General features: G+C 51.4%; 1 protein-coding gene across 6 annotated transcripts in view; it reads left to right on the top strand.

Moving 5' to 3' along the window:
• Nucleotides 1-25,436, top strand: part of SULF2 (sulfatase 2) — a 143,953-nt gene that overhangs the window by 108,141 nt on the left and 10,376 nt on the right. For all 6 annotated transcript variants that reach the window (XM_082431391.1, XM_082431394.1, XM_082431390.1 and 3 more), the window contains exons 6-11: nt 1,744-1,894; nt 3,109-3,284; nt 7,454-7,582; nt 9,014-9,070; nt 10,275-10,404; nt 12,308-12,500. In XM_082431391.1, coding sequence (XP_082287517.1) covers nt 1,744-1,894; nt 3,109-3,284; nt 7,454-7,582; nt 9,014-9,070; nt 10,275-10,404; nt 12,308-12,500 — 836 coding nt within the window. The remainder of the gene's footprint in view (nt 1-1,743; nt 1,895-3,108; nt 3,285-7,453; nt 7,583-9,013; nt 9,071-10,274; nt 10,405-12,307; nt 12,501-25,436) is intronic.

A 25,436-nucleotide genomic window follows, 5' to 3' on the forward strand; every position in this document is an offset into this window, starting at 1 on the left:
CCAGAGAAAAGGCCTCCGAAATCAGACTCTTGACAGACTCACCCCTCCCTGTTCTCAAGGGCAGACACCAGCCCAGGAGAATCTAAGAGATTCAGGGATGATTGCTCAAAATTACATCCGGAATCCGGGCCCCTGGGGCCACGGGAGCAATTTTCCCAAAACCCCCAACAGCCCCGAGGGCATCTCTTTGTGCAGCCCCTGGCCCAGCAGCACCCCTCCAGCTCCTCGGTGGGGGAGGGCGGCGAGGGGGCGTGGCCCTGCTCCTGGGATGTTCTACACGAGGGTCAGGCCCTAAGCCGGCCCACAGGAGAGAGCGGCGTTTCTCATAATCAAAGGAGGCCGCGGGCCCGGCTTGGATTTAGCGGCAGGAGACCAGCCAGAAACTCAAAGCAAAGTCCAGAAGGAATCTTATGACTCACCCCCGCTCTACATAGCAACGGTCTCCATAGCTATCAGGCTGCACCACAAGCTGCAGTGTCCTTCCTTCTACCCCGGGGAGGGAGGGGCTGAGGTCCTGATGAAGGAAGGGAGTCTGGGGCCCTTCTACCCTCCCCCATGCCCCACAGCCCTTGCCCCCTGAAGAGCCATCTCGAAAAGCTTTTTGTCTTCAAGCAGTGGAAACTTCCTCTCTTTGCAGCTTTGCCTGGGGAGGGGGTGGGTAAGACCTGAGGGGAACCTGACCCTCGAGGATCATCAGACCCAGTGCGAGGGACGCCCATGCTTTGTGGGGTTTCCCACTCCTGGAGCTCAAACCCCAGCTCTGCCTTTGGCAAGTCTGTTCCCTCACTGAGCCTCCGTGTCCCCATTTCTCACACAAGGAGAAGGAAAGCACCAGCTCCTAGTTCTGTTCTGAGTATTAAATGAGATGATGTAGGCAAACCCTTCCGGGTGTGGCCAGCGCGTGGTCAGTGCTCATTCGGGGCTGGTCAAAGATTACCATGTATTTGTTCGTTTATCATTAGGCATCACAGCTGACCCCACAGCAGAAGTCACGGAGGCCAGTGGCTCCACCGTCCACTCAGTGAGACCATGGGCAGGTCTCGGAACAACTCTGACCCCCTGTTTCCTCTTTTGTAAATGGGAAATTAAACCACGCGGGAAGAATAGCTGTGACAGCTAAGTCAGAGAATGTGGCGTGTCCCAAATGGACACATTCAGGCACCATCCTCACAGTTTTGCCTATTATGAACCTAATTTTTAACCAGTTTCCTTTTTTTTTAACCAAAATCTATTGCAAAAGGAAATTCGGTAGTCACGCCTTAATTAACCACAATGACTGTCACTTGCCATCTACCCACGGTAACTGACAAGTAAATGCAATGCTATTAAATTAGAGTTGGGTGCTGTGCCCACAGGAGGCCCTCTCCTTCTTTCAAAAGGGAGGCGAGCAAATTCTAGAGAGGTGCTGAGGAGAGCCCAGCACAGACTGAGACTTTGGCCTTGATGTGATGGGTGTGCTGACCGGGCTTAAATGGGAGGGACGTTCTCCCTTTGGGGCTCCAGGTTATCTACGGCTGTGCCCCCCAGTCTTCCCATGTTCATGCCCTGCACGTGGAGAGATGCTGACCTAACGTGGGCCAGAGCCCCCGACACGCTGGCGTCCAGATGGGGGCAGTTTCACCCTGAGCTGCAGCCCCAGCGCTGGGAGGCTGCTCCCCTGAGGCGTGGGGGGACCTGGGGGCGGGGCCCAGGTACCCCCCCACCCCCGGCCTGACCTGATCTCTGTGCCTGTCTGCCTGCCAGCACCCCGAGCTACAACTATGCACCCAACCCCGACAAGCACTGGATCATGCGCTACACGGGGCCCATGAAGCCCATCCACATGCAGTTCACCAACATGCTGCAGCGGAAGCGCCTGCAGACCCTCCTGTCCGTGGATGACTCCATGGAGACGGTAGGCTGCCCCCCTCCTGAGCATTCTCCCAGCCACGCCAGGCCCGCAGCCTCCCTGCCCTTCCCCCCGCACCCCTCCGAGCATCATGAGCTGGAGAGGAATGGAAACAGGCAGAAGGAGAAGACACCGTTCAAGGCCAGGGAAACAGCTCTGAGCAACCCAGACGAAACCCCTGCCCTCGGGGAACTTGTATTCCAGCTCTGATCTGTTCACTATAGTAGCCACGTGCAGCTACGCACATTTTTTAACAGCTTTATGGGGATATGATTCACATACCACAGAGCTCACCCAATTCAAGTGTATGTTTCAGTGCTTCTCATATGTTTGCAGGGTTGTACGATCATCACCACAGTCAATTTTAGAAGTTTCATCACCCCAGAGAGAAAACCCGCAGCCCTTAGCCATTACCCCAAACTCCCCTCACCCCTCCGCCTTAGCCAACTGCTCATCTACTTTGTGTCTCTGTGGATTCTGGACATTTCATATAAGAGGAGTCCTACAACATGTGGTTTTTTGGATCTGGCTTCTTTCACTCAGTATGATGATTTCAAGGTTCATCCAGGTGGTAGCATGTTCAGTGCTTCATTTTTTTTTTTAATTGCTAAATAATACTCCATTGCATGGATATATTTTTTAAATTTTATCCATGACCATTTAAATTCAGTAAAATACAATGAAATTTCAAATTTAGTTTCTCAGGTGCACTGGCCACGTTTGAAGTGCTGAATAACCAAGTGTGGCTGGTGCCATAGGTGTCAACATTGCCAGCATGGCAGAAAGTTCTTTTGGACAGCACTGTTGTAGATCACAGACTCCTGCCCCAGGCCATTCATTCATTCACTAATTCACTCATTCACCCAACAGCATTTGTTGAGTGCCAGCACACATGGGACACAGCAGGGAACAAAAATGACAGAAGTCCCTGCCCTGATGGGGCGTACATTCTAATGCAGGGGCACAGCCCACGAATAAGTAGAAGAGAGAGAGGTGAGAAGAGCTGGGAAGACAAGTAAAGGGGGACAGGAGGTGGGGAGGCTACGGTGATGCATGGGTCAGCCCCAGGGGCCCCGCCGAGAGGTGACAGTTGAGCGAAGACCCGAAGCAGGAGGGACAGGGGCCTGAGACCCCAGCACAGCATCGTGTTTTGGGACAGTGGGCCGGGCGCACTGCCCGCCTTCCCTCCGCATGTCCTCACCACCCCGCCTGCTTTTCAGATTTACAACATGCTGGTGGAGACGGGTGAGCTGGACAACACGTATATCGTGTACACCGCCGACCACGGCTACCACATTGGCCAGTTCGGCCTGGTGAAAGGGAAGTCCATGCCCTACGAGTTCGACATCAGGGTCCCGTTCTACGTTAGGGGCCCCAACGTGGAGGCTGGCTCGCTGTAAGTGCATCACCCACCCCTCCCCAGCGCCCCAAAGTCCCAGGGAGGCCTCCAGGCTCCGCTGGCACCCGGATGGGCAAGCAGCAGGCAGCTCAGCGGGCGGCCCCGAGCCACTCCCCGGGGCGGCACACGATTCAGACAAGTGGACCTCGGTGCCGAGCGAAATGGTGATGATGTCACCCGGGGAGGACTGCATACCCCTCTACTGGGGAAGGAGAGGCCAGGAGCTGTTAGCACCTGTGAAAACAGACTGTCCGTGGTGGGCACTGTGCCAGGGAATCGGGGACCTGGACTGTGTATGTGTCACCGCCAGGGCATGGGGGTGCCACCTCGACTTCTGTCTGGCCCGAGCGGTCTTTGGGTCTGGGGGTTGTCAGGGAGGAGCCCGGCCACCTCGGCCCCGGGCGGCGTCATCCGCTGAGATCAGCTGAGCCAGCTCGGCCACAGCGCTAAGGGAAGCAGCCTCCCCCACCCTTCCTCGAGGGCCACGTGGGCCCTTGGCCAGCATTGTCCTTGGGTTAACCTTTGAAATGACATGTTCTGGCAGCAAAAATGCCATGTCTGGGGCAGGGAGAGGTAGAAAGGCCAGGAATCGTAGCAGCAGCAGCCTCGGATCAGCCCAGACGTGATGGAGACCAACTCGAAGGTGTTTTGAAATGCAGATAAATCACCGTTCAGGTGCTCATCAGGTCTGACTTCCATCTGAGCCGAGAACACACACAGGCACTGACTCAGCTTGCTTCAGAATTCCTCCCGAAAGGGCATTGGTGTTGCCGTCTTAGGACCAAGATGTTCCCACCGCCTGGGATGTTTGGTGGAAATTCCAGAAGGCAGACGGTGTGAGCTCTAGCCCAGCCTCATCACTGTTCCTCTGCCAACCTCATCAAATCCCTGCCTGTCTGGATTTCAGGGTCCCCGCCTATAATAATAGCTATTATAAGGATAGCTGTGCTGATATAGTGCTTATTCTTCAGGCTTTGGTCTAAGCACTTATATCCAGGTAATCCACTTACGCATGACAACAACCCTATAAGGTAGATGCTAGTATTGTCCCTGTTTTAAACGCAAGGAAACAGAGGCACAGGTTAAGTTGCCTGAGTTACATGGCACAGGAGGGAAGGAGCTGGAATTCGTCTCAAAACCGGGACTTTGATATTTGTAAATGTTTTTCCTTTTTAGGTAAGAATATATATGACAATTAAAGTCACTGGGATTATTTGCTTTCGAAAAACGAAGGTGGACAGAACTATAATCCCGCATCTTTTATTGTATTGGTCAGCCTCAGAGTCTGTGATCTGGTTCTTAGGACCCAAAACCACAGAGAAAGAGAGTGCTAATGTCAGACTTGGGGCTGACAGCCAGGACTCCTTGAGTTGTGAACAGAAATGACTCTCAAAATGAACAAGTCAAATAAAATAAGATATGAGGAATGCAGTCACTAAAGTAACTGGAAAGTCCAAGGTTAGTGCTGGCTTCAGGTATGGCGGGATCCAGCAGTCACACAGTGACAACAGGAAGCTCTCATTTTCCATCTCAGTCCTGCATCCTCTGAATTGGCTTCATTCTCAGGCCAGCTTTTCTCTCATGGTGGCAGGGTCACCACAGCCCCAGACTTTTAGGCCATTCAGCTTGGGAAACCAAACAGTGGTTTGAACAGAAGCCCTGAGGCAGACTCTCACTCCCTGACTGGTCACGTGTCCATCCCCAAGCCAGTCACTGTAGCCAGGGTAATAGAAAACCTTGTGTGACCAGGCCGAGTACATCAGGTGGTGAAATCTGAATGGGGCCAGGTAGTTCCCGCAGAACTGGAAACTGTTCCCACCAAGCAAGGTGTGGGTGCTGGGTGGGAAAAGCAGTCCTGTCCATCCCACCCAGCCTGGGGGCAGCAGGACCCGTGGACGACCTCAGGTCAATCCAGCTGCTAGTTGCCAACATTCACCCTGGTGCCCCCTCAACCAACGGACTTTTCCAGCTCCCTCCTCCTGCCTGATTAAGTGGTCATGCCTCTTGCTAGCTTCAAGCCCCTCCACCAGGCAGTTTCACCCACCTTCCCCAGCCTCACCCCCATAACCACCCCAGTGTCGCAGGAATGGGGACCCCTTCCAGAACCCAACAGTGGGCTCTTGTCTAACACTCAGAAATGAATTGTCTAAGGAGACACAGGTGCTGACAAAGCAAGAGACTTTATTGGAAACTGGCGCCCAGGCAGAGAGCATCAGGGTCAGGGACTCCAGGAGAACTGCTCTGCCACGTGGCTCACAGTCCGGGGTTGTATGGTAATGGCGTTAGTTTCCGGGTTGTCTCTGGCCAATCATTCTGACTCAGGGGGTCCTTCCTGGTAGCCCGCACATTGCTCAGCCAAGGTAGATTCTAGCGAGAAGGATTCTGGGAGGTTGGTAGGACATATGGACTGGCGTCTCCTCCCTCCTTTTGACCTTTCCCAAATTCTTCTGATTGGTGGTAGCTTGTCAGTTCCGCGTTCCTTACCAGGACATCCTGCTGTAAGATAACTCATGCAAGTGGTTACTACCGTGCCTGGCCAGGACGGGCGGTTTCAGTCAGTGGTTCTCCTGAAACCAGCACACCTGACTACCTGTCCCGTGTTCACAAGGTGCTGGGCTAGGGAGAGAGAGGAAGTGAAAGACATCCGAAACCCTCGGACCCAGTCCCTGACCCCCAACCCCAGGGAACCAGACAGGCAGGGAGGGCACTGTGCCACCTTGATGGAGAATGTGTCCATGCGGCCATGATCCATCCAGCCGGTGTAGGCCCTGTGCCAGGCACAGCCTGAAAGTCACTTACTACCATGTTGGGAACACCCCAGGTGGAAACAGGACACAGGAAAAGTGACAGATGCATGGCAGCGGTAAATAACAAAACTCACTTGACTAACACTTACTGAGCACCTACTGTGTTCTCTAAGTGTAAAAGTACTACAGATAGAGAAGTGAACAAGACAGACAAAAACGTCTGCCTTCCCATTAGATTCTAATTGGGCGATAGACAATCAACCAGATAAATGAGTAAAATATATAGTAAAATGCGAGGGTGACAAGGCTTCAGGAGCAAGACAGAGCAAAGAAGGGGCAGAGCATGGGGAGGGGTGCAGTTCTAAATGGGGTCCTCAGGAAGGGCCTTGTGTCAGTAATCTGTGCTGTGTAACAAATTACTAGAAACTTAGCAACTGAAAGCAACACACGTGCTTTATCTCAGAGTTTCTGTGGGTCAGAAGTCTAGGCGTAGCTTAGGTTGGTCCTCTGCTTAGGCTGAAATCAAGGCATCAGCCAGGGCTGCTGTCTCATCTGGAGGCTCAACTGGGGAAGGACCTGTTTCCCCACTCCGGGGGCTGTTCAAGTGCAAACAGAGGACTTGAACTCACACAGCCTGCCTCTCGGAGTATTCAGCAGGCGTCCTTGCTGGGGTGAATTTATGGCAGCTTTCTTTTTCAAAGCCAGCCAGGGGAGACAAAGAAATGAGGGGGGGACAGCTAACAAGACAGAGTCGTCTGTCACGTGACATCACCTCGGTCTGACATCCCATCACCTTTGCCATGTTCTAGCGGTTTGGCCCACCTTCAAGGGGAGGGGATCACGGGGGGTGTGAACCCCAGAGCATGGGGACCTTGGGGCCACTTGGTAATCGTTGAGGGAAGAACTAAAGGTGGTGAGTGAGAGTGTTCACTGGAGTCTGGAAGGAGAACATTCCGGGCAGAGGGGACACAAGGACAGAGGCCCTGAGGCCAGACTGTTCTTGGCCTTCTAGGAACAGCAAGGGGGCCAGTGTTTGCCTCAGAATTTCAGAGAAGGGTCCGGGGGAAGATCAAGGATTTGGGGTGTGTCTTGAAGGTGTCCTTTGTTCAGAGAGTGGGGTCAGGGAGGGCATTCCTGGCAGAAGAAACAGACAAGCAGAAGCCAGCTGGGGCCTGTGAAGTGCAGCCCCTGTGGTGGTGTGGAGGGCACAGAAGGTTAGGGGTGGGGTTTAGCTGAATTGGGGGCGCAGAGGGGAGCTTTGAGGGCCGAGGTGCAGGAGAGTGACACGATCAGTGGCAGCTTTCCCACCTTCAGGGCGTCAGACCCTGGTGATCCCATCCCTCCGGCTGCCCCTCTCCCGAGGGAGGCTGGGTCATCACTGCCCAGGTGACTGAGTCCTGCTCTCCATGCCTCCCTCAGGAATCCCCACATTGTCCTCAACATTGACCTGGCCCCCACCATCCTGGACATCGCAGGACTGGACATCCCCTCGGATATGGACGGGAAATCCATCCTCAAGCTGCTGGACACAGAGCGGCCGGCAAATCGGTGAGGGGCCGGGGTGGGTGCTGGGGTACCGGGCATTCCAACTGTATGAACTCATGGCCAAGACGTGTGGGTCTGAGAGGAGGGTATTTCCAAGGTCAGGAGCTGGGGTTCTAGGGCCCCCCATCCTGACCACTTAACCTGCCGTGGGAGAGAAGGAAGCCCCCTCTCTAAGAGTCCACCTTCCCAGCTGGAATGTGGCCACGGTGACCAGTCGAGGACCCTCCAGAGCTAAAACTGTATAAAACTTGAAAAAATAACAACAGCAGTTAACACTAATTAAGCACCTACTGTATGCCAGGCCTTTGCTATGCTTTGTAGGGGATTTTATCATTTTGATCTTCACAGTAACGCAGTGAGGTAGGCATTATTATGATCCCATCTTAACCAATTTGGAAATTGAATCCAGAGAAGTCAAGTGACTTGTCAGAGGTCTCTTGGCAGGTCTGGACCCAACTCCGGGCATTCAGCCTCTAGGCTACAGGCTAGAGTCTCTTAATCACCATGCTGTAAGGCTGGATGGTATGATGGGAACATATTCCTAGGTGTCCTGGAGGCAGAAAAACGAACAGTGATGGTGAGCAAAAGCTAGGTGGGAAGGTGAGTTGAGTCTGGCTGGGACAGGAAAGAAGGACACTGTCACTGCTGTGGCAGCAGCGACATCTAGTGGCCACCAGTGTTACTGCCCACTGAGTTAGCCTCACAGCACTGATGCAGCCTCCAGCTTGTATCTCCTGCAGTTCAGCGGGTCCAGCCCTGATGGGCACTGTCTGTCCACATCCGATTGTCCTGTAGGGGGAACCACCTCTGTTGAGCCTCCTCCCTCTGACTAGAAGGTGTTATGAGCTGTAAGAGTACAAAATGGGCATGTTTTGGGGGGCGGGGGCACTGGGTTGGGAGCCAGGACACCTGGGAGTCAGGTGCAGGATGGAAGCTTCCTCTCTCAGCCTGAGGCCCCATCCAGGAAATGGAAATGATAGAGTGAAACTACATGAAATGCACACTTAAATTACACAAATCCAACTACAAAGGATCAAAGGGAAAAAAATCCTGCCAAAACACAATGTAATTAACCTGAAGTCAGGACAAGTTGCATCTGGTGCTGAACTAAAGAGGAAGCAATCTCTTCCAGCACCAGGGAACTGTTGGACTTCCTGGGAGGCACGGAGACACACACACACGACTATGTGTGACTTAGAGCAACTGTGACCTGGGTCATTTCTGCTCCATGTACCTTCAGACCCAAGTCTCTGGGGAAATACAGCTCTGCCATGGGGGGTGTGAGCATCCCCTGCTCGCCCCAACTGCCCCCCGGGTCTGTGCTGATTGTGAATCAAGGCTGGCTCTGAGCACCATCCCTGCCTCTGGGAGGACAGAGGGACACATGAGCCCCCCACATTGATGAGGAGATGGAAGTGTGCTTTTTTCCCCCAGGTTTCACTTGAAAAAGAAGATGAGGGTCTGGCGGGACTCCTTCCTGGTGGAGAGAGGGTGAGTGCCAGGGCCTGGAGGAGCCGCCCCAGGACATTTGAGCTGAGCAGCACCCGGGCAACCCCCATCAGCCCAGTCCCAGGAAGCGCCTGGCAGCCCCACCTGCACCCATGATATTAAAGATCTCACTGTCGAGGGCAGGAGGGATCCCACTGCTATGATGACACCTTCCACCAGGGGCTGGGAATCTGTGTCCACAGCCTCCTGTACACAGGGAAGCCCGTTCGCTTTTCCTATGGTTGACATAGAATTTGCATCTGGAGGCCACCTGTATCCTTCAGACACATTTTGTCCTGTCTGTATAATGTCTCACATGCTTTTTAACTTATTGCCAACTCAGGTAATTTAGGAGGATTTTTATAAAATCCCCATTTCCTTTTATTTCTTTTTTTGAATTTTTGAATTTTATTTTATTTATTTTTTTATACAGCAGGTTCTTATTAGTCATCCATTTTATACACATCAGTGTATACATGTCAATCCCAATCTCCCAATTCATCACGCGCACACCCCTGCCGCTTTCCCCCCTTGGTGTCCATACGTTTGTTCTCTGCATCTGTGTCTCAATTTCTGCCCTGCAAACTGGTTCATCTGTACCATTTTTCTAGGTTCCACATATATGCGTTAATATACAATATCTGTTTTTCTCTTTCTGACTTACTTCGCTCTGTATGACAGTCTCTAGATCCATCCACGTCTCTACAAATGACCCAATTTTGTTCCTTTTTATGGCTGAGTAATATTCCATTGTATATATGTACCACAACTTCTTTATCCATTCGTCTGTCGATGGGCATTTAGGTTGCTTCCGTGACCTGGCTATTGTAAATAGTGCTGCAATGAACATTGGGGTGCATGTGTCTTTTTGAATTATGGTTTTCTCTGGGTATATGCCCAGTAGTGGGATTGCTGGGTCGTACGGTAATTCTGTTTTTAGTTTTTTAAGGAACCTCCATACTGTTCTCCATAGTGGCTGTATCAATTTATATTCCCACCTACAGTGCAGGAGGGTTCCCTTTCCTCCACACCCTCTCCAGCATTTGTTGTTTGTAGAAAATCCCCATTTCTTAAGTCTGTTGACAATCAGAAGATGTGGCCTGGCTGGACCTGCATCCTCCATGGTGACCCTACACCAGGGCTGAGCGGGGCCGTGCACTCCTCCAGAGCTGGGCGGCCAGCCCCACTTCCGCTCTCTGCCCCACAGCAAACTGCTCCACAAGAGGGACAGCGACAAGGTGGAAGCCCCGGAGGAGAACTTCCTGCCCAAGTACCAGCGCGTGAAAGACCTGTGTCAGCGGGCCGAGTACCAGACCGCGTGTGAGCAGCTGGGGCAGGTGAGGATGGTCGGCTGGTGCCCTGGGGCTGGGGATGGTACCCCTCCCATCCCTTCCTCCCTCCCAGTGGCCACGCCAGCTAACCACGACCCAGGCCTGCTCCCCAGCCTTCAGACCAGCGGAGCCAGTGGGGCCAGTGCCCCTGCCGATGTGTGAGACGCAGGGTGATGCCAGGTGGTATAGGCAACACTCAGAAAGTTCTTCCAATCCTGCTCACATTAGAGGCAAAGTCTCCTGTGGGTGCACGTGTGTCTTTAGCTGCTGTGACTCATGCCCGATCCCTCTTGAACAAAGACATAGCCAACCTCTGCACAATATTTATACAGTTAAATAGCTATTTCCATTGTATTCATTCTCCCAGAGCATCATTGTGGCTGGTTTTCCGCTTATATACGAATAATAGGGAATTACCTTTTTAAGTAAATAAGTTTAAGTTTTAAAAATGTGAATTGATTTCAAGAGAAATATTAAGGAAATTATAATCCAAATAGTATTTAGAGGTAGCAGAAACTGGGACTGATGTTTCGGAGAGTCTGAACTAGGATTTTCTGAGGCCTGGGAGGCCAAGGTGGGCTCTGGAGAGGAGAGGGGAGGGGTGGGGGCAGAGCCTTGCAAAGAGGGACCCAAGCAGGAGGCACGGTTCGGAGGTTGCGGGGAGGGGAGGGCCGACGAGCAAGCAGGGCAGACAGGAGATGCTTCCCTGCCTCGGTCTGTGAGCTGGGACTTTGAGCTCATCCACGGCGGCACAGGCCTGAAGATGCATGCCCGTTTCACCAGTAAGAATAAGTGAAACCAGGGCCTCCACATTCCATTTCTCATTAATAGACCAAGGCTGCCAAGGCCAGGGCATGAGCTGGGTGGGTCTCACAGGCTGCGTCCAGGCAGCTCTGTCTTATCACTAGACTCAGAATTAGCACCCGCCTGTCCTCGTGGCTGTGCCCTCGGCCGCCCAGCATTTGTTCACAACCCCCGACCCCTCCCCGTGCTCTGGAGGGCATCTTGTCTGGGAAGTACCTGTCTGTGCCACTGAGCGAGAGCTTTGGGTTACAGTGGAGCAGCGTTCAGTGCTGCCTCTGTAGCCGGGCACTGTTCCAGGCACTGGGGCAGCAACAGCCTCAGACGCCCTGGACAGAAAGCCCTGCCCTCCTGGAGCTGATGATCTGGGCAGATCCCCGAAGTGGTTCCGATTTCAGTTCTGAGCTACAAGAAATGAGCCGATGAGACCAAGGGATGCTTTGTCCCCCTGGGATTGTTGTCGAATCCCCCTGCTGGCCCATCCCCCCCGCTCCCTGCAGATTGAGGGTCTGGCAGTCCCAGGAAGGGGAGAGGGCAAGTATCAGCATCTTCAGAACAGATTATCTGAAGGCACTGCTTAACCCAAAGGAAAGGAGCACCGGGGGTGGGTTGGGGGCCTAGACTGGCAGCAGAGGCATCGAGCCATGGTCCCCAGACTTACAGCTCTAGGTAAGCCCAGACATTCACCTGCCGGCGGATGCAGTCACGGCCCTGCCCAACTGCCCTCCCACCCCAGCCCCCCAGCCCCAGTGCCACTGCCTGTCTCATGCTGCACCTTCCAGGAAGGCCCTTCCCTGCACACGAGCCATGCCCTCCGGCCCCGGAGCTGCTCTCGGAGGGGCCTCCCTGTGACTGGGCTCACCCTCACCCTCAGCCACAGCGCATCACCCTGGGTACCGTTTCTGTGCTCCTCCCACGGTGGACAGGTGTCCATCCGTGATGGAGCAGCTTGTTCCAATCACAGAGCCCGTTTGAGCCCGCGTCCAGCTAAGGCCGCTAGAGGGAGGTCTCGGGGTGGGCGGGAACGGTGGGACAGCCGCCAGTTAGGAGAAACGGCCGAGCGGGCTGGCCCAGGCCCGGGAGGCTGAGGCCCCGGTGTGTCTTGCAGAAGTGGCAGTGCGTGGAGGACGCCTCGGGGAAGCTGAAGCTGCACAAGTGCAAGGGCCCCGCGCGGCCCGGGGGCAGGGCCCTCTCCAACCTGGTGCCCAAGTACTACGCACAGGGCGGCGAGGCCTGCGTCTGCGACAGCGGGGATGAGCAGCTGAGCCTGTCCGGACGCCGGAAGAAGCTCTTCAAGAAGAGTACGCAGGACGGGAGGGGAGGGCCCGCACCGGGGCAGCCCGATTAGTTCATTCAGACAAATCCACATCCACCCCTCTCGATGCACCCATCCCAGGGGGCAGAGAGTAATAAAGAAGGAAGGTAAGCTGACTGTGTCCAGGGCCAAGAAGAGCAGGACCATAAAGTGAGGAGAGAGGGATGCGGCCCCGGGCCAGGGGGTGGGGCCCCTCTGGGACCAGAAGGAAGCCCCTGGAGGGTTTTGAGCAGAGGAGCCAGGGTCAGATCTGTGTTTTCAAAGGATCCCTCCAGCTGCACTCCAGGCACTGGACCGGTTCACTTGCAAAGTGGCACAAAATTTCGAGTCACCCAACATGCAGGCTCCCAGCCGAGGTCGAGCCAAGGTGACACTCTGCCTTCTCCTTTCAGCCCTCATGTCTATTTAGTGTCATGTTTGTGGTATTTCGTATCTTTTTGCGGTGACTTCACCATCTAAAATGGCCCCATGGTGGCGCTGACATCCTGTGTTGGGACCCCAAGCCCAGGGCGACTGTGATGTGCTTTATGGAGGGGAACAAGTAAGTGAGAAAGCTTCGTTCAGGCACGAGTCTTGGTGCTGCTGCCGTGAGTTCAGGGTCGGTGAATCAACACGTGCATTAAATTGGGTGTCTTTATTTTTTTTTTAATTTATTTACTTATTTATTTATTTATTTTTGGCTGCATTGGGTCTTCATTGCTGTGCGTGGGCTTTCTCTAGTTGCAGCAAGCAGGGGCTACTCTTCGTTGCAGTGCACAGGCCTATCACTGGCCGTGTGATGGCTTCTCTTGTTGTGGAGCACAGGCTCTAGGCGCGTGGGCTCAGTAGTTGTGGCACGTGGGCTCAGTAGTTGTGGCGCTCAGGCTCAGTAGTTGTGGCACACGGGCTTAGTTGCTCCGCGGCATGTGGGATCTTCCCAGGCCAGGGCTCAAACCCGTGTCCCTTGCATTGGCAGGCAGATTCTTAACCACTGCGCCACCAGGGAAGCCCAAATCAGGTGTCTTTAAACAGACATGACAGAGACACACATGCAATAAGGCCCGGTACTGATGGTGGACAAGCGTGTTGTGACCCGAAGCTCGCAGGAATCTTACCCCGTATTTCCCCCAGGAGCACTGGTTCTATACTCGCTAGTTCAGCATCAAGGTGATGCTATAGAACAGGACCACCGCGAATAATGGGAATTGACTATACAGTTGACCCCGAACAATGCGGGTTTGAACTCCACAGGTCCACTTGCACATGGATATTCTTTGATAGAAAATACTACAGTTCTCCACTGTCTGTGGTTGGTTAAATCCACAGATGCAGAGAAACCACGGATACGGGGGGCTGACTATAAGTTATACACAGATGAACCCCATGTTGTTCAAGGGTCAACTGTACTTTGGAGGGAGGAAGAGCCCCCCATCCCAACTGGAGAAGCTGCCTTAACCTTCACCCCTCCCCCCAGCAGGGGCTGAAGAAGGACAGAAAGTTAGAAAACCAGCAAGCAGAGGAGGGGAAGGGGGAAGTCCTGTGGACCTGGCTGCAAGACTCAGCTGTCACACTGGGTAGTCATGACCCCGTTCTGAGGGTCAGCTCCCCTGGGAAGCACGCTCCCTGCCGAACGTTCAAATAAGGATGCGCCTGGGCTTTGAGGATGCTTGGAAGGTTTCTGGGTGCCAAGGGCTCGGTGTCAGTGAGATCCAGTCCCCTGGCTAGAATGTCTTGCTCCCTGACCTAATGGGAGCCAAAGCCTAATTCGAGATTTTAGTTCTGTTTTCTTTCATTGTGGTACAGTATGCATTATCTAACGTTTACCGTCTTAACCGTTTCTAACTGTAGAGTTCAGTGGCTTTAAGTACATTGACATCGTTGTGCAACCATCACCACCGTCCATCTCCAGCGCTCTCTTTATCTGGCAAAACTGAAACTCAGTACCCATTAAACAACAACTCCCCATCATCCCTCCCCTGGCAACCACCCCTCTGCTTTCTCTGAATTTGACTGTTCTAGGTACTTCATGTAAGCAGAATCACACACCATTTGTCCTCTTGTGACTGCCTTACTTCACATGGCATAATGTCCTCAAGGTTCATCCTTGTTGTAGCCTGTGTCAGAATTCCCGTCCTTTTTCAGGCTGAATCAGATTCCCTTGTAGCCTAATTAGAGACTGGGTGTCTGGCGACAGGCTGAGGTCTCTTCCTGTCTTTGCAGAGGACACCTTCGTTACAGAGCAGGTGTGTCTCCATAACAACCCAGCTGCTGCCTCAAATGGCGCGCCCCAACTGATGGTCCCCCATTATGATTCCTCACAAGCTGATTAGTAACTACTAAGCTAATCTTTTTTTAGCGGATAAAATGATTGGTTGAATTACACAGCTAACATCTTGCTTCAGCACATGGCACACTGGGTAATGTTTAAGTAAGACAAGAACTTGTGACTCAGTTAAGCCTTTTTTTTTTTCCTATTAATTCTTAAAGGAGAGAAAAATGCACCTAAATAACTGAGACTCGGCTCAACCCAGGCCCTCCTGTGAGGACGGTGTGACATCACAGCCCCGTCTGGTATGCCCCTCACAGCATCCTGGGAGCAAGGCGAGGGTGTTTCCTTACAGCAGACAGGAAAGATCAGCTCACACGGCCGCCTGGGGGACTTGGGCCCCGTCGCCTGGCCCAACATTCTTCCTCCTGCGCGTGCCTGCCAGCAAGATGGTCTCTGTCACTCCTTTCTGAGCAGCCAGCCTAGAGCAGGGGTTTTCAACGGGGGGGGGGGGGGCGAGTTTGCCCCCAGGGGCACTTGGCCGCGTGGTGACATTTCTGCCTGTCGTAATCGTGTGTGATGGGCAGCGGGAGGGGTGCTCCTGGCATCCCGGGAGCAGAAGCTGTGGGCGCTGCTAAGCATCCTGGGAGGTACAGGTCAGCCTCCCGCAGCCAAGCTTTATCCGGCCCCAGAGTGTTGCCGGTTGTGAGGTTGAGACGCCCCGGCCCAGAGCCGCTCAGACCCCGGCTCAGCCTAACCCACTGGGGTGTGGGCTGTGGGGTGAGGATGCAGGCAGAGCAGCCAACCCAGAACAGAGGGGAGACCCAGGACCCAGGAGGAGGAGATGAGGACCCGGGGATGGGTCCACGTGGCCGGTGTTTATTCATTTCTTCTCCCAACAAATCCGCAAGCCCTGCCATATGCCAGCTGCTGAGGTTACAGAGGTGTGAACTTGAGAGACACGGATCGGACCTCCTGGGTGAGGCCAGGTGTCAGCAAGTTAACAAGGTGGGAAGATCACTTCCCTGGGTGCAAAATGCATGGAGGAAATGAAACAGTGGTGTGACCAGGTGGAGAGGGGCGGCAGCTGTAGGATGGGTGGTCGGTTGACATTTAAACGAGAGCCAAGTATGTAGAAGGAACAGGCCATGTGACTAGCAGAGGGGAAGTGCTCTAAGTCAGGGGAAGAGGAAGCACAAAGTTCCTGTGGGTCCCACCCCAGAGAGCAGGCCACACTGCCTCGGGCTTCCCAGGCCTGGGGAGGTGGGAGGGCCCAGCTGTGACCTTGGGTGAGGATGTCACAGCTGCAGTGTCCCTAACTAGCAGAGCAGCTGCTGGATGCCAGCTTCCAGGTGCTGAAATATTTAGCAGGTCTGTTTCATGTCAAACTCCAAAGAGCCCTGGAAGGCAGGTATCATCATGAGAACACAGCTGCTTGGAAATTAACTCACTTGCCTGTGCGTTGGCTCAGGATTTGCACCCAGGCAATCAGAGTCCAGAGCCTCCGCTCTTTTTTTTTTTTTTTAATAAATTTATTTATTTATTTTTGGCTGTGTTGGGTCCTCGTTGCTGCACGCGGGCTTTCTGTAGTTGCGGCGAGCAGGGGCTACTCTTCGTTGAGGTGTGCGGGCTTCTCATTGCAGTGGCTTCTCTTGTTGCGGAGCACGGATTCTAGGCGCACAGGCTTCAGTAGTTGCGGCATGCAGGCTCAGTAGTTGTGGCTCATGGGCTCTAGAGCGCAGGCTCAGTAGCTGTGGGGCAAGGGCTTAGTTGCTCTGCGGCATGTGGGATCTTCCCGGACCAGGGCTCAAACCCGTGTCCCCTGCATTGGCAGGAGGATTCTTAACCACTGCACCACCAGGGAAGCCCCCAGAGCCTCAGCTCTTGGCCACTGGGTTAGGAAGTGCCCCGTTCCCAGTACATGTGGTAGGGAGGGCACCTCCAGGACCCTGGAAACAAAGACACCTAGGGTGACAAGGAGAGCAAGTGGTGTGGCTTCAGACCAGGAAAAGGTGTACACCAGGGCTGGCAGGCTTTTGCTGTAAAGGGCCAGAGAGTAAATATTTGAGGCTGTGGGAGCTAAACGATCTTTTCCATCGCTGTGGCAAGAAAACAGCCAAGGACTCTGCAAATGGTTGAGAGTAACTTATGTACAAAATCAGGCAGAGGGCAGGATTGGGCCTGGAGGCCATAGTTTGGGGACCCCTGGGTGCATGGCTGGGGGGGTGGAGAACTCCAGAGCAAGCAACACAAAGGAGCGGAAAGAACCCGTTGGGTCTGCTTCCTGGCCCCCTTGGGCAGGTGTGACCTCCTCCCGCAGGGAGATCAGCTCAGTACTGTGTGCGTTTCGGGCCCAGGCACTGTGGCTTCACGGAGACTGAACTCAGGGAGGAAAAAGCCAAGGAGAAAGCTGCCCGGAGTCAGAAAAGGCCCAAGGCTTTGTCAGAGAAATGCCTCTCCTGGACCTGGACCCCCAGATCCTTTGGCCCATGAGACTCTGATACAAGGAGGAAAGGTACAAGCAACCGCCCCGGGGTCGGGGGGTTGGGGGATGTGGAGCAAGGCCAGATCCTGGAGCCCTGGCCCCGGGCCATGCGGAAGAGGGAACCCCTTCCTCCCTTCTTGGGCCCCACCACCCGGCCTCCAGCCAGTCCTCGACCTTTGGTCGCCACCTGGTGGTCATTAGGAGCCCAGCAGAAACCCGGGTCGGGCCTGGCTCCAGGCCCTGCTCCAAGAACAGATGGATGTTTCAGGGCAGCGGGGTTACAGACTTGAGGCAGGCCTGGGTCAGACCTAAAATGGAAGGAGGAGCGGGGACTGTGGCCAAACAGGAAACACTCTGCCCCGTCGGAAGAGGCAGCACATCAGCTCCTGCCCCGCCATCCACGCTGCCTGTGGGCCCGGTGTAGGCGGCGCATCTCCCGTTTTCTCTTCAGAAGCTAGAAATCTGTGCTCCTCCGTGACCACCCTCCCCCAACCCCATTTTTCTGAAGTGTTAGCAACTTGATCAATTTTGTCTTTTCATATACAGAAGATACAAGAAATCTGGGCTCTGACTTGAGCCTGTGTTGAGAGGGGGAAATTTACCCCCTGCCCCTCTCGAGTTCTCTTGGCTGGTCAGATAATTAACTTGACACAAGACAGATGAACAGGAGAACAAAATTAATTCATACACACAGAGGTCTCATAGAAATGGGACCCCAGAGCGACCAAAGCAGGTTGTTTACACATCATTTTTAGACAAGGAAACAATTATTTGTGAAGATTTAAGAACAAAGGGGCCGGTACTTGGGGCAGCAGACTAGTGAAGGAGTAAAGTTAGTTTATACAGCTTTCTTAGCCTTGAATTCCCTGACTCTGGTGATAAGCATGCTTTCTCTTCTCCTGGTATAGGGAAGGGACCTTCACATGGGAGATTTATTTCCCACTTTTAGGGGGGAAAGAGGAGGGTCAGTGTTTTTTTATGTTTTCTTTGGCCACCAGCTGTTTCTTAAGTAACTTTAACTCAAAAGAACCAATATGCCATTGTGGCGTATCTTGTGGTGACCTGCTCTGAGCCCCAACCGTTCCCTCCTCTAAAACTGACCAGGAAGTTTCACATTTTAAAAGGAGGGTTGGTGGCCATGGAGAGAGAAATCAGGTTAGGAGCTGAGTGCTAAGAGCTCTGCAAAGGGAGAAAAGAACAGAGATTAGAATGAGGATGAACAAACAAAAGAACAAACCGAAGCCCCTTCTCCACCCCCATTAAACCAGTCCCCAGTCCTGGGTGTAGGTCAGTCCAATAACATGGCCGCGCTTCCCTCCACTGATGGAAAGAGTTAACCTTCTCTTTTACTAGAGGTAAGGTGGGCACTCCTTGTCCCGTTCGGGTTACACAGGAGCAGTGTTTTCACCAGTGGTACACAGGCTCCTTGCTGAGCTCCTTTAAAGCTCGGTTCTGTCACTGAGCCAAGGAAGTCCAGATTTCTGGTCCACCCATATATATAGTGTGGTATTGGGCAGCTTAATCAGGGCAGCAGCTGTAATACCCCAAGTTGTGCAAGGGTGGCTGGTGAGCCACCCAGGACACTTGGTGAGTTGGCAGATGTTTATACTAAAAAGGGTAGTGCCAGGGTCACCTCCAGTCTCCACGAGAGGTTTGAAGATGCCACCTGTGGAATCAGACCCCTGAGTCTGACTGCAGTACTGTCCTGGCCTGTCACCCAGGAAAGGTCCAGTGTTTGTTTTCAATGCAAAGGGAAATTTTTCACCTATTGTTTTTAGCCTGGGCGAGGGACAGCCCTTGAGCGTCTATAGAGGTTTTCCGGGGCCCCGATAACCCCCCAGAAGAAGAGACAGAGCGATGTTTTTCGGTCGTGGAGACCATTCCCTGTCATTGAACCATCTTCTGTACCGAGTCCACGGTGCGCACATTGGCAGGAACGCAGACCAGCTCAGGGGCACTTGTACCACCTAGATGTTGACACAACCAACCGTCAGATTGATTGATTGACGTGGCCAGGCGTTGGTAAACCGGCACAACGGGGTGTTTGGTTTATGCCTGACCTGTTGACAAAGTAAAGGTTACTAAGCGTGACACAGGTTGAAAAGGAGCCCATAGTGGAGACTTTTAAAGGGGAAGTAGGCTAGATAGACAAGCACTCTCCGTTCAGCCTCCTGATAATGATAATGAATGCGGGAAAGTGGTCATTAGTAAGAGAAGGTGACTGTTTGTTTGTTTAGCGTGTGAATATGTAGGGAGTCTTAAAGGGGGGGGGATAGGTAAAAACGAAGTTTTTTTAATTTATTTTATTGAAGTATAATTGATTTACAATGTTGTGTTAATTTCTGCTGTACAGGAAAGTGATTCAGTTACACACACACACACACTATATATATATACATGTTTTTTCATACTCTTTTCCATTATGGTTTATCTCAGGATACTGAATATAGTTCCCTGTGTTATACAGTAGGACCTTGTTGTTTATCCATTCTGTATATAATAGTTTGCATCTACCAACCCCAAACTCCCAATCCTTCCCTCCCCCACCCCCTCTCCCCCTTGGCAACCACGAGTCTGTCCTCCATGTCTGTGAGTCTGTTTCTGTTTCATAGATATGTTCATTTGTGTCATGTTTTAGATTCCACATATAAGTGATATCATATGGTATTTGTCTCTTTCTGACTTAACTTCGCTTAGTATGACAATCTCTAGGTCCATCCATGTTGCTGCAAATGGCATTATTTCATTCTTTTTTATGGCTGAGTAGTATTCCATTGTATATATGTACCACAGTTTCTTTATCCATTCATCTGTCCATGGACATTAAGGTTGCTTCCATGTCTTAGCTATTGTAAATAGTGCTGCTGTACGTAGGGGTGCATGTATGTTTTCGAATTAGAGTTTTCCGCAGATATACGCCCAGGAGTGGGATTGCAGGCGAAGTTTCTTGATCCGTGATCTTGGGAAAAGCTATCTAATTCGTGATGCCAGCTGCTTCCAGGCCTGGGAAGTGGCCCTGGAAATCCTTACTCTGAGGTCACCTGTGGGGACTGTCTCCCAGCTATCTTGAGAGCGATGGTCTAGGCCAATTTGGCATGGTTTGCATGAACCCAAGAGGATTTTCCCTTTATTTTGGTGGTAACATAGGGAGTGTAGGTAGGTAGCAGTACCTCATAACGTCCTTCCCAGAGAGGTGACAATGCATGTTTTCTTCTAAAGTCCTTGATGTAAACCTGGTCTCCTGGTCAAAAGGGATGTCAGAGTGTCAGGGAGGCCGCGCCCCTTTTCCCTCTTGGCAATAAGCTTCAGGTACACTAGTCAGTTCTTGTAGGCAACTGGTCAGAGCATCAAATTATTCACTTATGTTCCCACAATGTCCACTTAATCCAGAAATAGAAAGTTTAGAGATGCCGGTAGGCATGGGTTATCCAAGCACTATTTCAGAAGAGGTTAATCCACAAAATACTCTCCTATTGGAGTATTCCTGATCCTTATACAGGCCAAGGGCAAAGCTTCTGACCATTTAAGCCCAGTTACTCGCCAGAGCTTTTCCTAAAGTCCTTTTATATCTAGATTTTTATGTTCCACTTGCTCTGATGGTGGAGTTACGGTACAGAGTATGGAATTTTAATGAGTACCCCAGAGTTTTTGCAAGCAGATGGTTTCTCTCTGCTGTAAAATGAGTTCCTTGGTCTGATTCAATCCATAAAGGAATGTCAAAATTAGGAATAACCTCAGTTATTAATTTCATTACCACTGTGTGGCATCACCACATCTAGTCGGATGGCCTTCAGTCCCTCCACTAACCGTGTAAAAGATAACCAAATAGCAAGAATAGCCTAAAGCTATTCTTGCGAATAGCTTTAGGGGGCGAATCTATAAGATCTGTTTGGAGTGCCACAAAGGGCAGTGTGAGCCTGGTTAAGACTTCCTAGGGCACACCGATTTCTCCCAGAAGTTAGGTGCAATTCACTAGTAGTGCACTGGGAAATAATTTGGTCAGAAATTCCATGGCTGCCAGGGCAAAACCACTCTCCTGTCTGCACAGTACATCTCATTTGATGGGAGGTAAGCTCAAGCCACAAGGTCAAAGGAAAAGGAGCTACCTGAAGTACATGTGGCCCAATGTCTAATTTATCTGATCATTGTTTGGTACCTTTTTTGTGCCATTTGTCCTATTTAGATTGTGGGGCATTTGCCTGATAGTTAATATCAGTCAGGGATAAAGGCAGGTTTAAAAAGTGGGTGGAGAAAGGATAAAGGGGGCATTTTGAGCTGCAATTTTAGCAGCTCTTTCCACCCCATCATTTCCTAAAGATAAAGCATCAGTCTCCTGAGCAGTGAACAACAGCAGCGTTAGAAGCGAGGTGACTAGCTTATAACAGGGCAGCAATTATATACCCGTTAGCACTAGGAGAACCTGCAGAAGTCAGGAATCCACGGGATCTCCAAATCGCACCAACACCATGGCAGACTCCAAAAGCATCTTTGGAGTCTGTGTAAATGGTGGCAGTTTCCCCTTTGCTCGTGTGCGTGCTCCAGGAAGAGCGATGAGTTCAGCCGCGTGGGCTGGTCTCACAGTGGACACAGAATATGCCTCAAGTGGTTCACGTGGGGAGCCACAGCATAACCAGTTATTATGTTTCCCTGGAAACTTCGTTTACTGGAGCCATCACAAAATCGAAGTAAGTCTGGGTTGTCTAAAGGGATGTCTGAGAGAGCATCTCGTGGCTTTGAGACCGTTCCTGTAGTTGCGAGGCACTCGTGTGGCGTGGAGTGGGGCTCTCCACCATCAGGGAGGGGGGTAAAGGAGCCAGATTTAGAGTATTAATGATGGACGGTGATGGGTAGGTTAAGATCCTGCTCACAGGTGGTCTCTCGCCACGCAGAGAAGTGCTGCATCCTGTGAACTTGTAACATAGCAGACACAGCATGGGAAACAGAGGTGACTGGGGGAGCCTATGGTTAGAGCACTGGCTTTGTAGTCAGCATGGCCACGTACATAAGGGGGGCGTACCTGGTGCCGTAGAGTCTAACTGACATGAGAAATACGCTGTAGGACTTAACTGAGGCAAAAGGCTGTCCTAGAATGCCAGCAGTAATCCCATCATTTTCATGGCCGTGTAGATGAAAAGGTTTATCACGACCAGGTAAGCCAAGAACCAGAGGTGTGGACAGAACTAATGTAAGGCTTCGTAGGGGAGCAGAATTTGCTACCCTAAAATACATCTCTTTGGCATATTATCTTGAGCTGGTTATTTTCTAGGAAACAGCAGACACAGGGGAAACTGAAAACCTAGTGGGAGTTGCCCTTTTGCAAGAAACACTGACGTCTGTAAGGGAAATCTCCATTTGTAACGCTGTCTCCCTCTCTGTCCCTGGAAGAGGAGGTTGACCAAATCTCTGGAAACTCTTCTCCATGGAGAGGGCCAGGGCTTAAATCTGTGTCACAGTCACCCTTGTTTACTGTGCTTTTCCTGGTCGCCTTCCCTGACTGGATCTCCCACCCTCTACATCCTCTTTTGTCTTTGGCTGAGGGTTTCAGGTGAGGGCTTCCAGGTTTTTCTGGGTTTCTCCCATGGATACGTTATTAAACTTTCGTTTGATTTTCTCCTGTTAACCTGTCTCAAGTCAATTTAATTCTTAGACCAGCCAGAACCTAGAAGGGTAGAAGGAAAACTTCTTCCTGACGGCTATGCCAGTCCTTGTTACCAGTCTCCCTTGAGAGGTAAATGCAGAGAAGGTGTGCGTCAGGTGCATGGGATTGAAGAGGAATCTGAGCAGAGCTCAGTTACCTTAACCAGGCTGGGTCAGCAGGAGTCGAAGTGAGGGTAACAGCTGGGTTAGGGACCACAGGGTGCCTGGGAATTACAAGAGTTTATGGCTCTTAGGGCTTGTGCAAATCGAGAGATTTGATTTCCGTCTGGGCCAAATTTGCCTTCTTTCATTACAAATTTACCTACTTTCATTTGGAGTGTGACAGGGTGAGGAAGTAAAAACAAGCACACCCAGCTCTACGAGAGTCTATCATAGGGTTAATTCCTCGCTTTGTATCTCTTTGCAGAGAAGGGACCTGTTTATTTTTCTTCCAGGTCATGCATACAGGCTCAGCACTTAGTAGCAATCCAACTTCATTGGCATGTGTGGCCCAGGGACTAATTGGGACATCTGTTAAAGACTCACCCTCTTCAGAGGAATTTAAATCAGGACGAGTTTCTAATAAGGAAAGTAGGAGATATGGGGCTTGGTCTGAGGGCAAGGAAATAAAAACGCCCTTCTCATTACATTGTAGAGTAGCATTAAATTTATGTAACAAATCTCTATCAAGAAGGTTTGCTGGTGAGCAGTTGGAAATTAGATATGATGGGTGTTAAGAGACCCTAAAAGATATTAGGGTGGGCTGAGATGTGGGTAATGTAGTAGGTTGTCCAGAGACTCTGACTGCTTGGATAGAATCAGCAGTGACAGGTTGAGATAAATCCTCTGAGCGATGGTAGAGGAAGGCACACTGGTGTCAATTAAGAAATCCAGTTCCTGATCCTCTATTTTAAGTAGCCTCTGGCGTGCAACTGAGGATTGGCTGACCCCGTCATTTGAGAAGGAATTGTCCCTCAGAAGGAGAAGAATGAACTTTCTGGGCATGCTGGGGCCTAGGGGGATTGTTTCTTAAACTTTCCTTTCTCTTGAGTGTAGGACAAATTTCTCTTCCATTGTCCTGATTTCTTATAATATCTGCAGTTGTCTGGAGGCAAACAGGAAGAGCTCTGAGTGAGCCCGGAGTTACTCTCAGAGTCATGCTTTTGTTTTCTTTTTTTTATTGAATTATAATTTACAATGTTGTGTTAGCATCTGGTGTACAGCATAGTGATTCAGTTTTATACATATATTCTATTTAGTTCCCTGTGCTATATAGTAAGACCATGTTATTTATCTGTTTTATATATAGTAGTGTGTATCTGCTAATCCCAAACTCCTAATTTATCCCTCCCCCACCCCCTTTCCCCTTTGGTAACCATAAGTTTGTTTTCTCTGTCTGTGAGTCTGTTTTGTAAATAAGTTCATTTGTGTCATATTTTAGATTCCACATATAAGTGATAGCATGTGGTATTTGTCTTTGACTTACTTCGCTTAGTATGATAATCTCTAGGTCCATCCATGTTGCTGCAAATGGCATTATTTCATTCTTTTTAGGGGTGAATGTTATTCCATTGTATATATATACCACATCTTTTTTTTTTTTAATTATTTTATTTATTTATGGCTGTGTTGGGTCTTCGTTTCTGTGTGAGGGCTTTCTCTAGTTGTGGCAAGTGGGGGCCACTCTTCATCGCGGTGCGCGGGCCTCTCATTATCGCGGCCTCTCTTGTTGCGGAGCACAGGCTCCAGACGCGCAGGCTCAGTAGTTGTGGCTCACAGGCCTAGTTGCTCCGCGGCATGTGGGATCTTCCCAGACCAGGGCTCGAACCCGTGTCCCCTGCATTGGCAGGCAGATTCTCAACCACTGCACCACCAGGGAAGCCCCAACCACATCTTTATCCATTCCTCTGCCAGTGGACATTCACGTTGCTTCCATGTCTTGGCTATTGTAAATAGTGCTGCTATGAACATAGGTGTGCATGTATCTTCTCTAATTATAGTTTTGTCTGGGTATATGCCCAGTAGTGAGATTACTGAATGATATGGCAACTCTATTTTTAGTTTTTTAAGGAACCTCCATAATGTTTTCCATAGTGGCTGCACCAATTTACATTCCCACCAACGGTGTAGGAGGGCTCCCTTTTCTCCACACCCTCTTGAGCATTTGTTATTTGCAGACTTTTTTTTTTTTTTTTAAACTACACTTGCCATTCATCTTCTTTTTAATTTTATTTTTTTTATTTTATGGCTGTGTTGGGTCTTCGTTTCTGTGCGAGGGCCTTCCCTAGTTGAGGCAAGCGGGGGCCACTCTTCATCGCAGTGCGCGGGCCTCTCACCATCATGGCCTCTCTTGTTGCGGTGCACAGGCTCCAGACGCGCAGGCTCAGTAATTGTGGCTCACGGGCCCAGCTGCTCCGCGGCACGCGGGATCCTCCCAGACCAGGGCTCGAACCCGTGTCCCCTGCATTGGCAGGCAGACCCTCAACCACTGCACCACCAGGGAAGCCCAATTTGCAGACTTTTTAATGATGGCCATTCTGACTGGTGTGAGGTGG

The sequence above is a fragment of the Balaenoptera physalus genome (genome assembly GCF_965194825.1).
Source record: "Balaenoptera physalus genome assembly, chromosome: 16".
Taxonomy (NCBI): domain Eukaryota; kingdom Metazoa; phylum Chordata; class Mammalia; order Artiodactyla; family Balaenopteridae; genus Balaenoptera; species Balaenoptera physalus.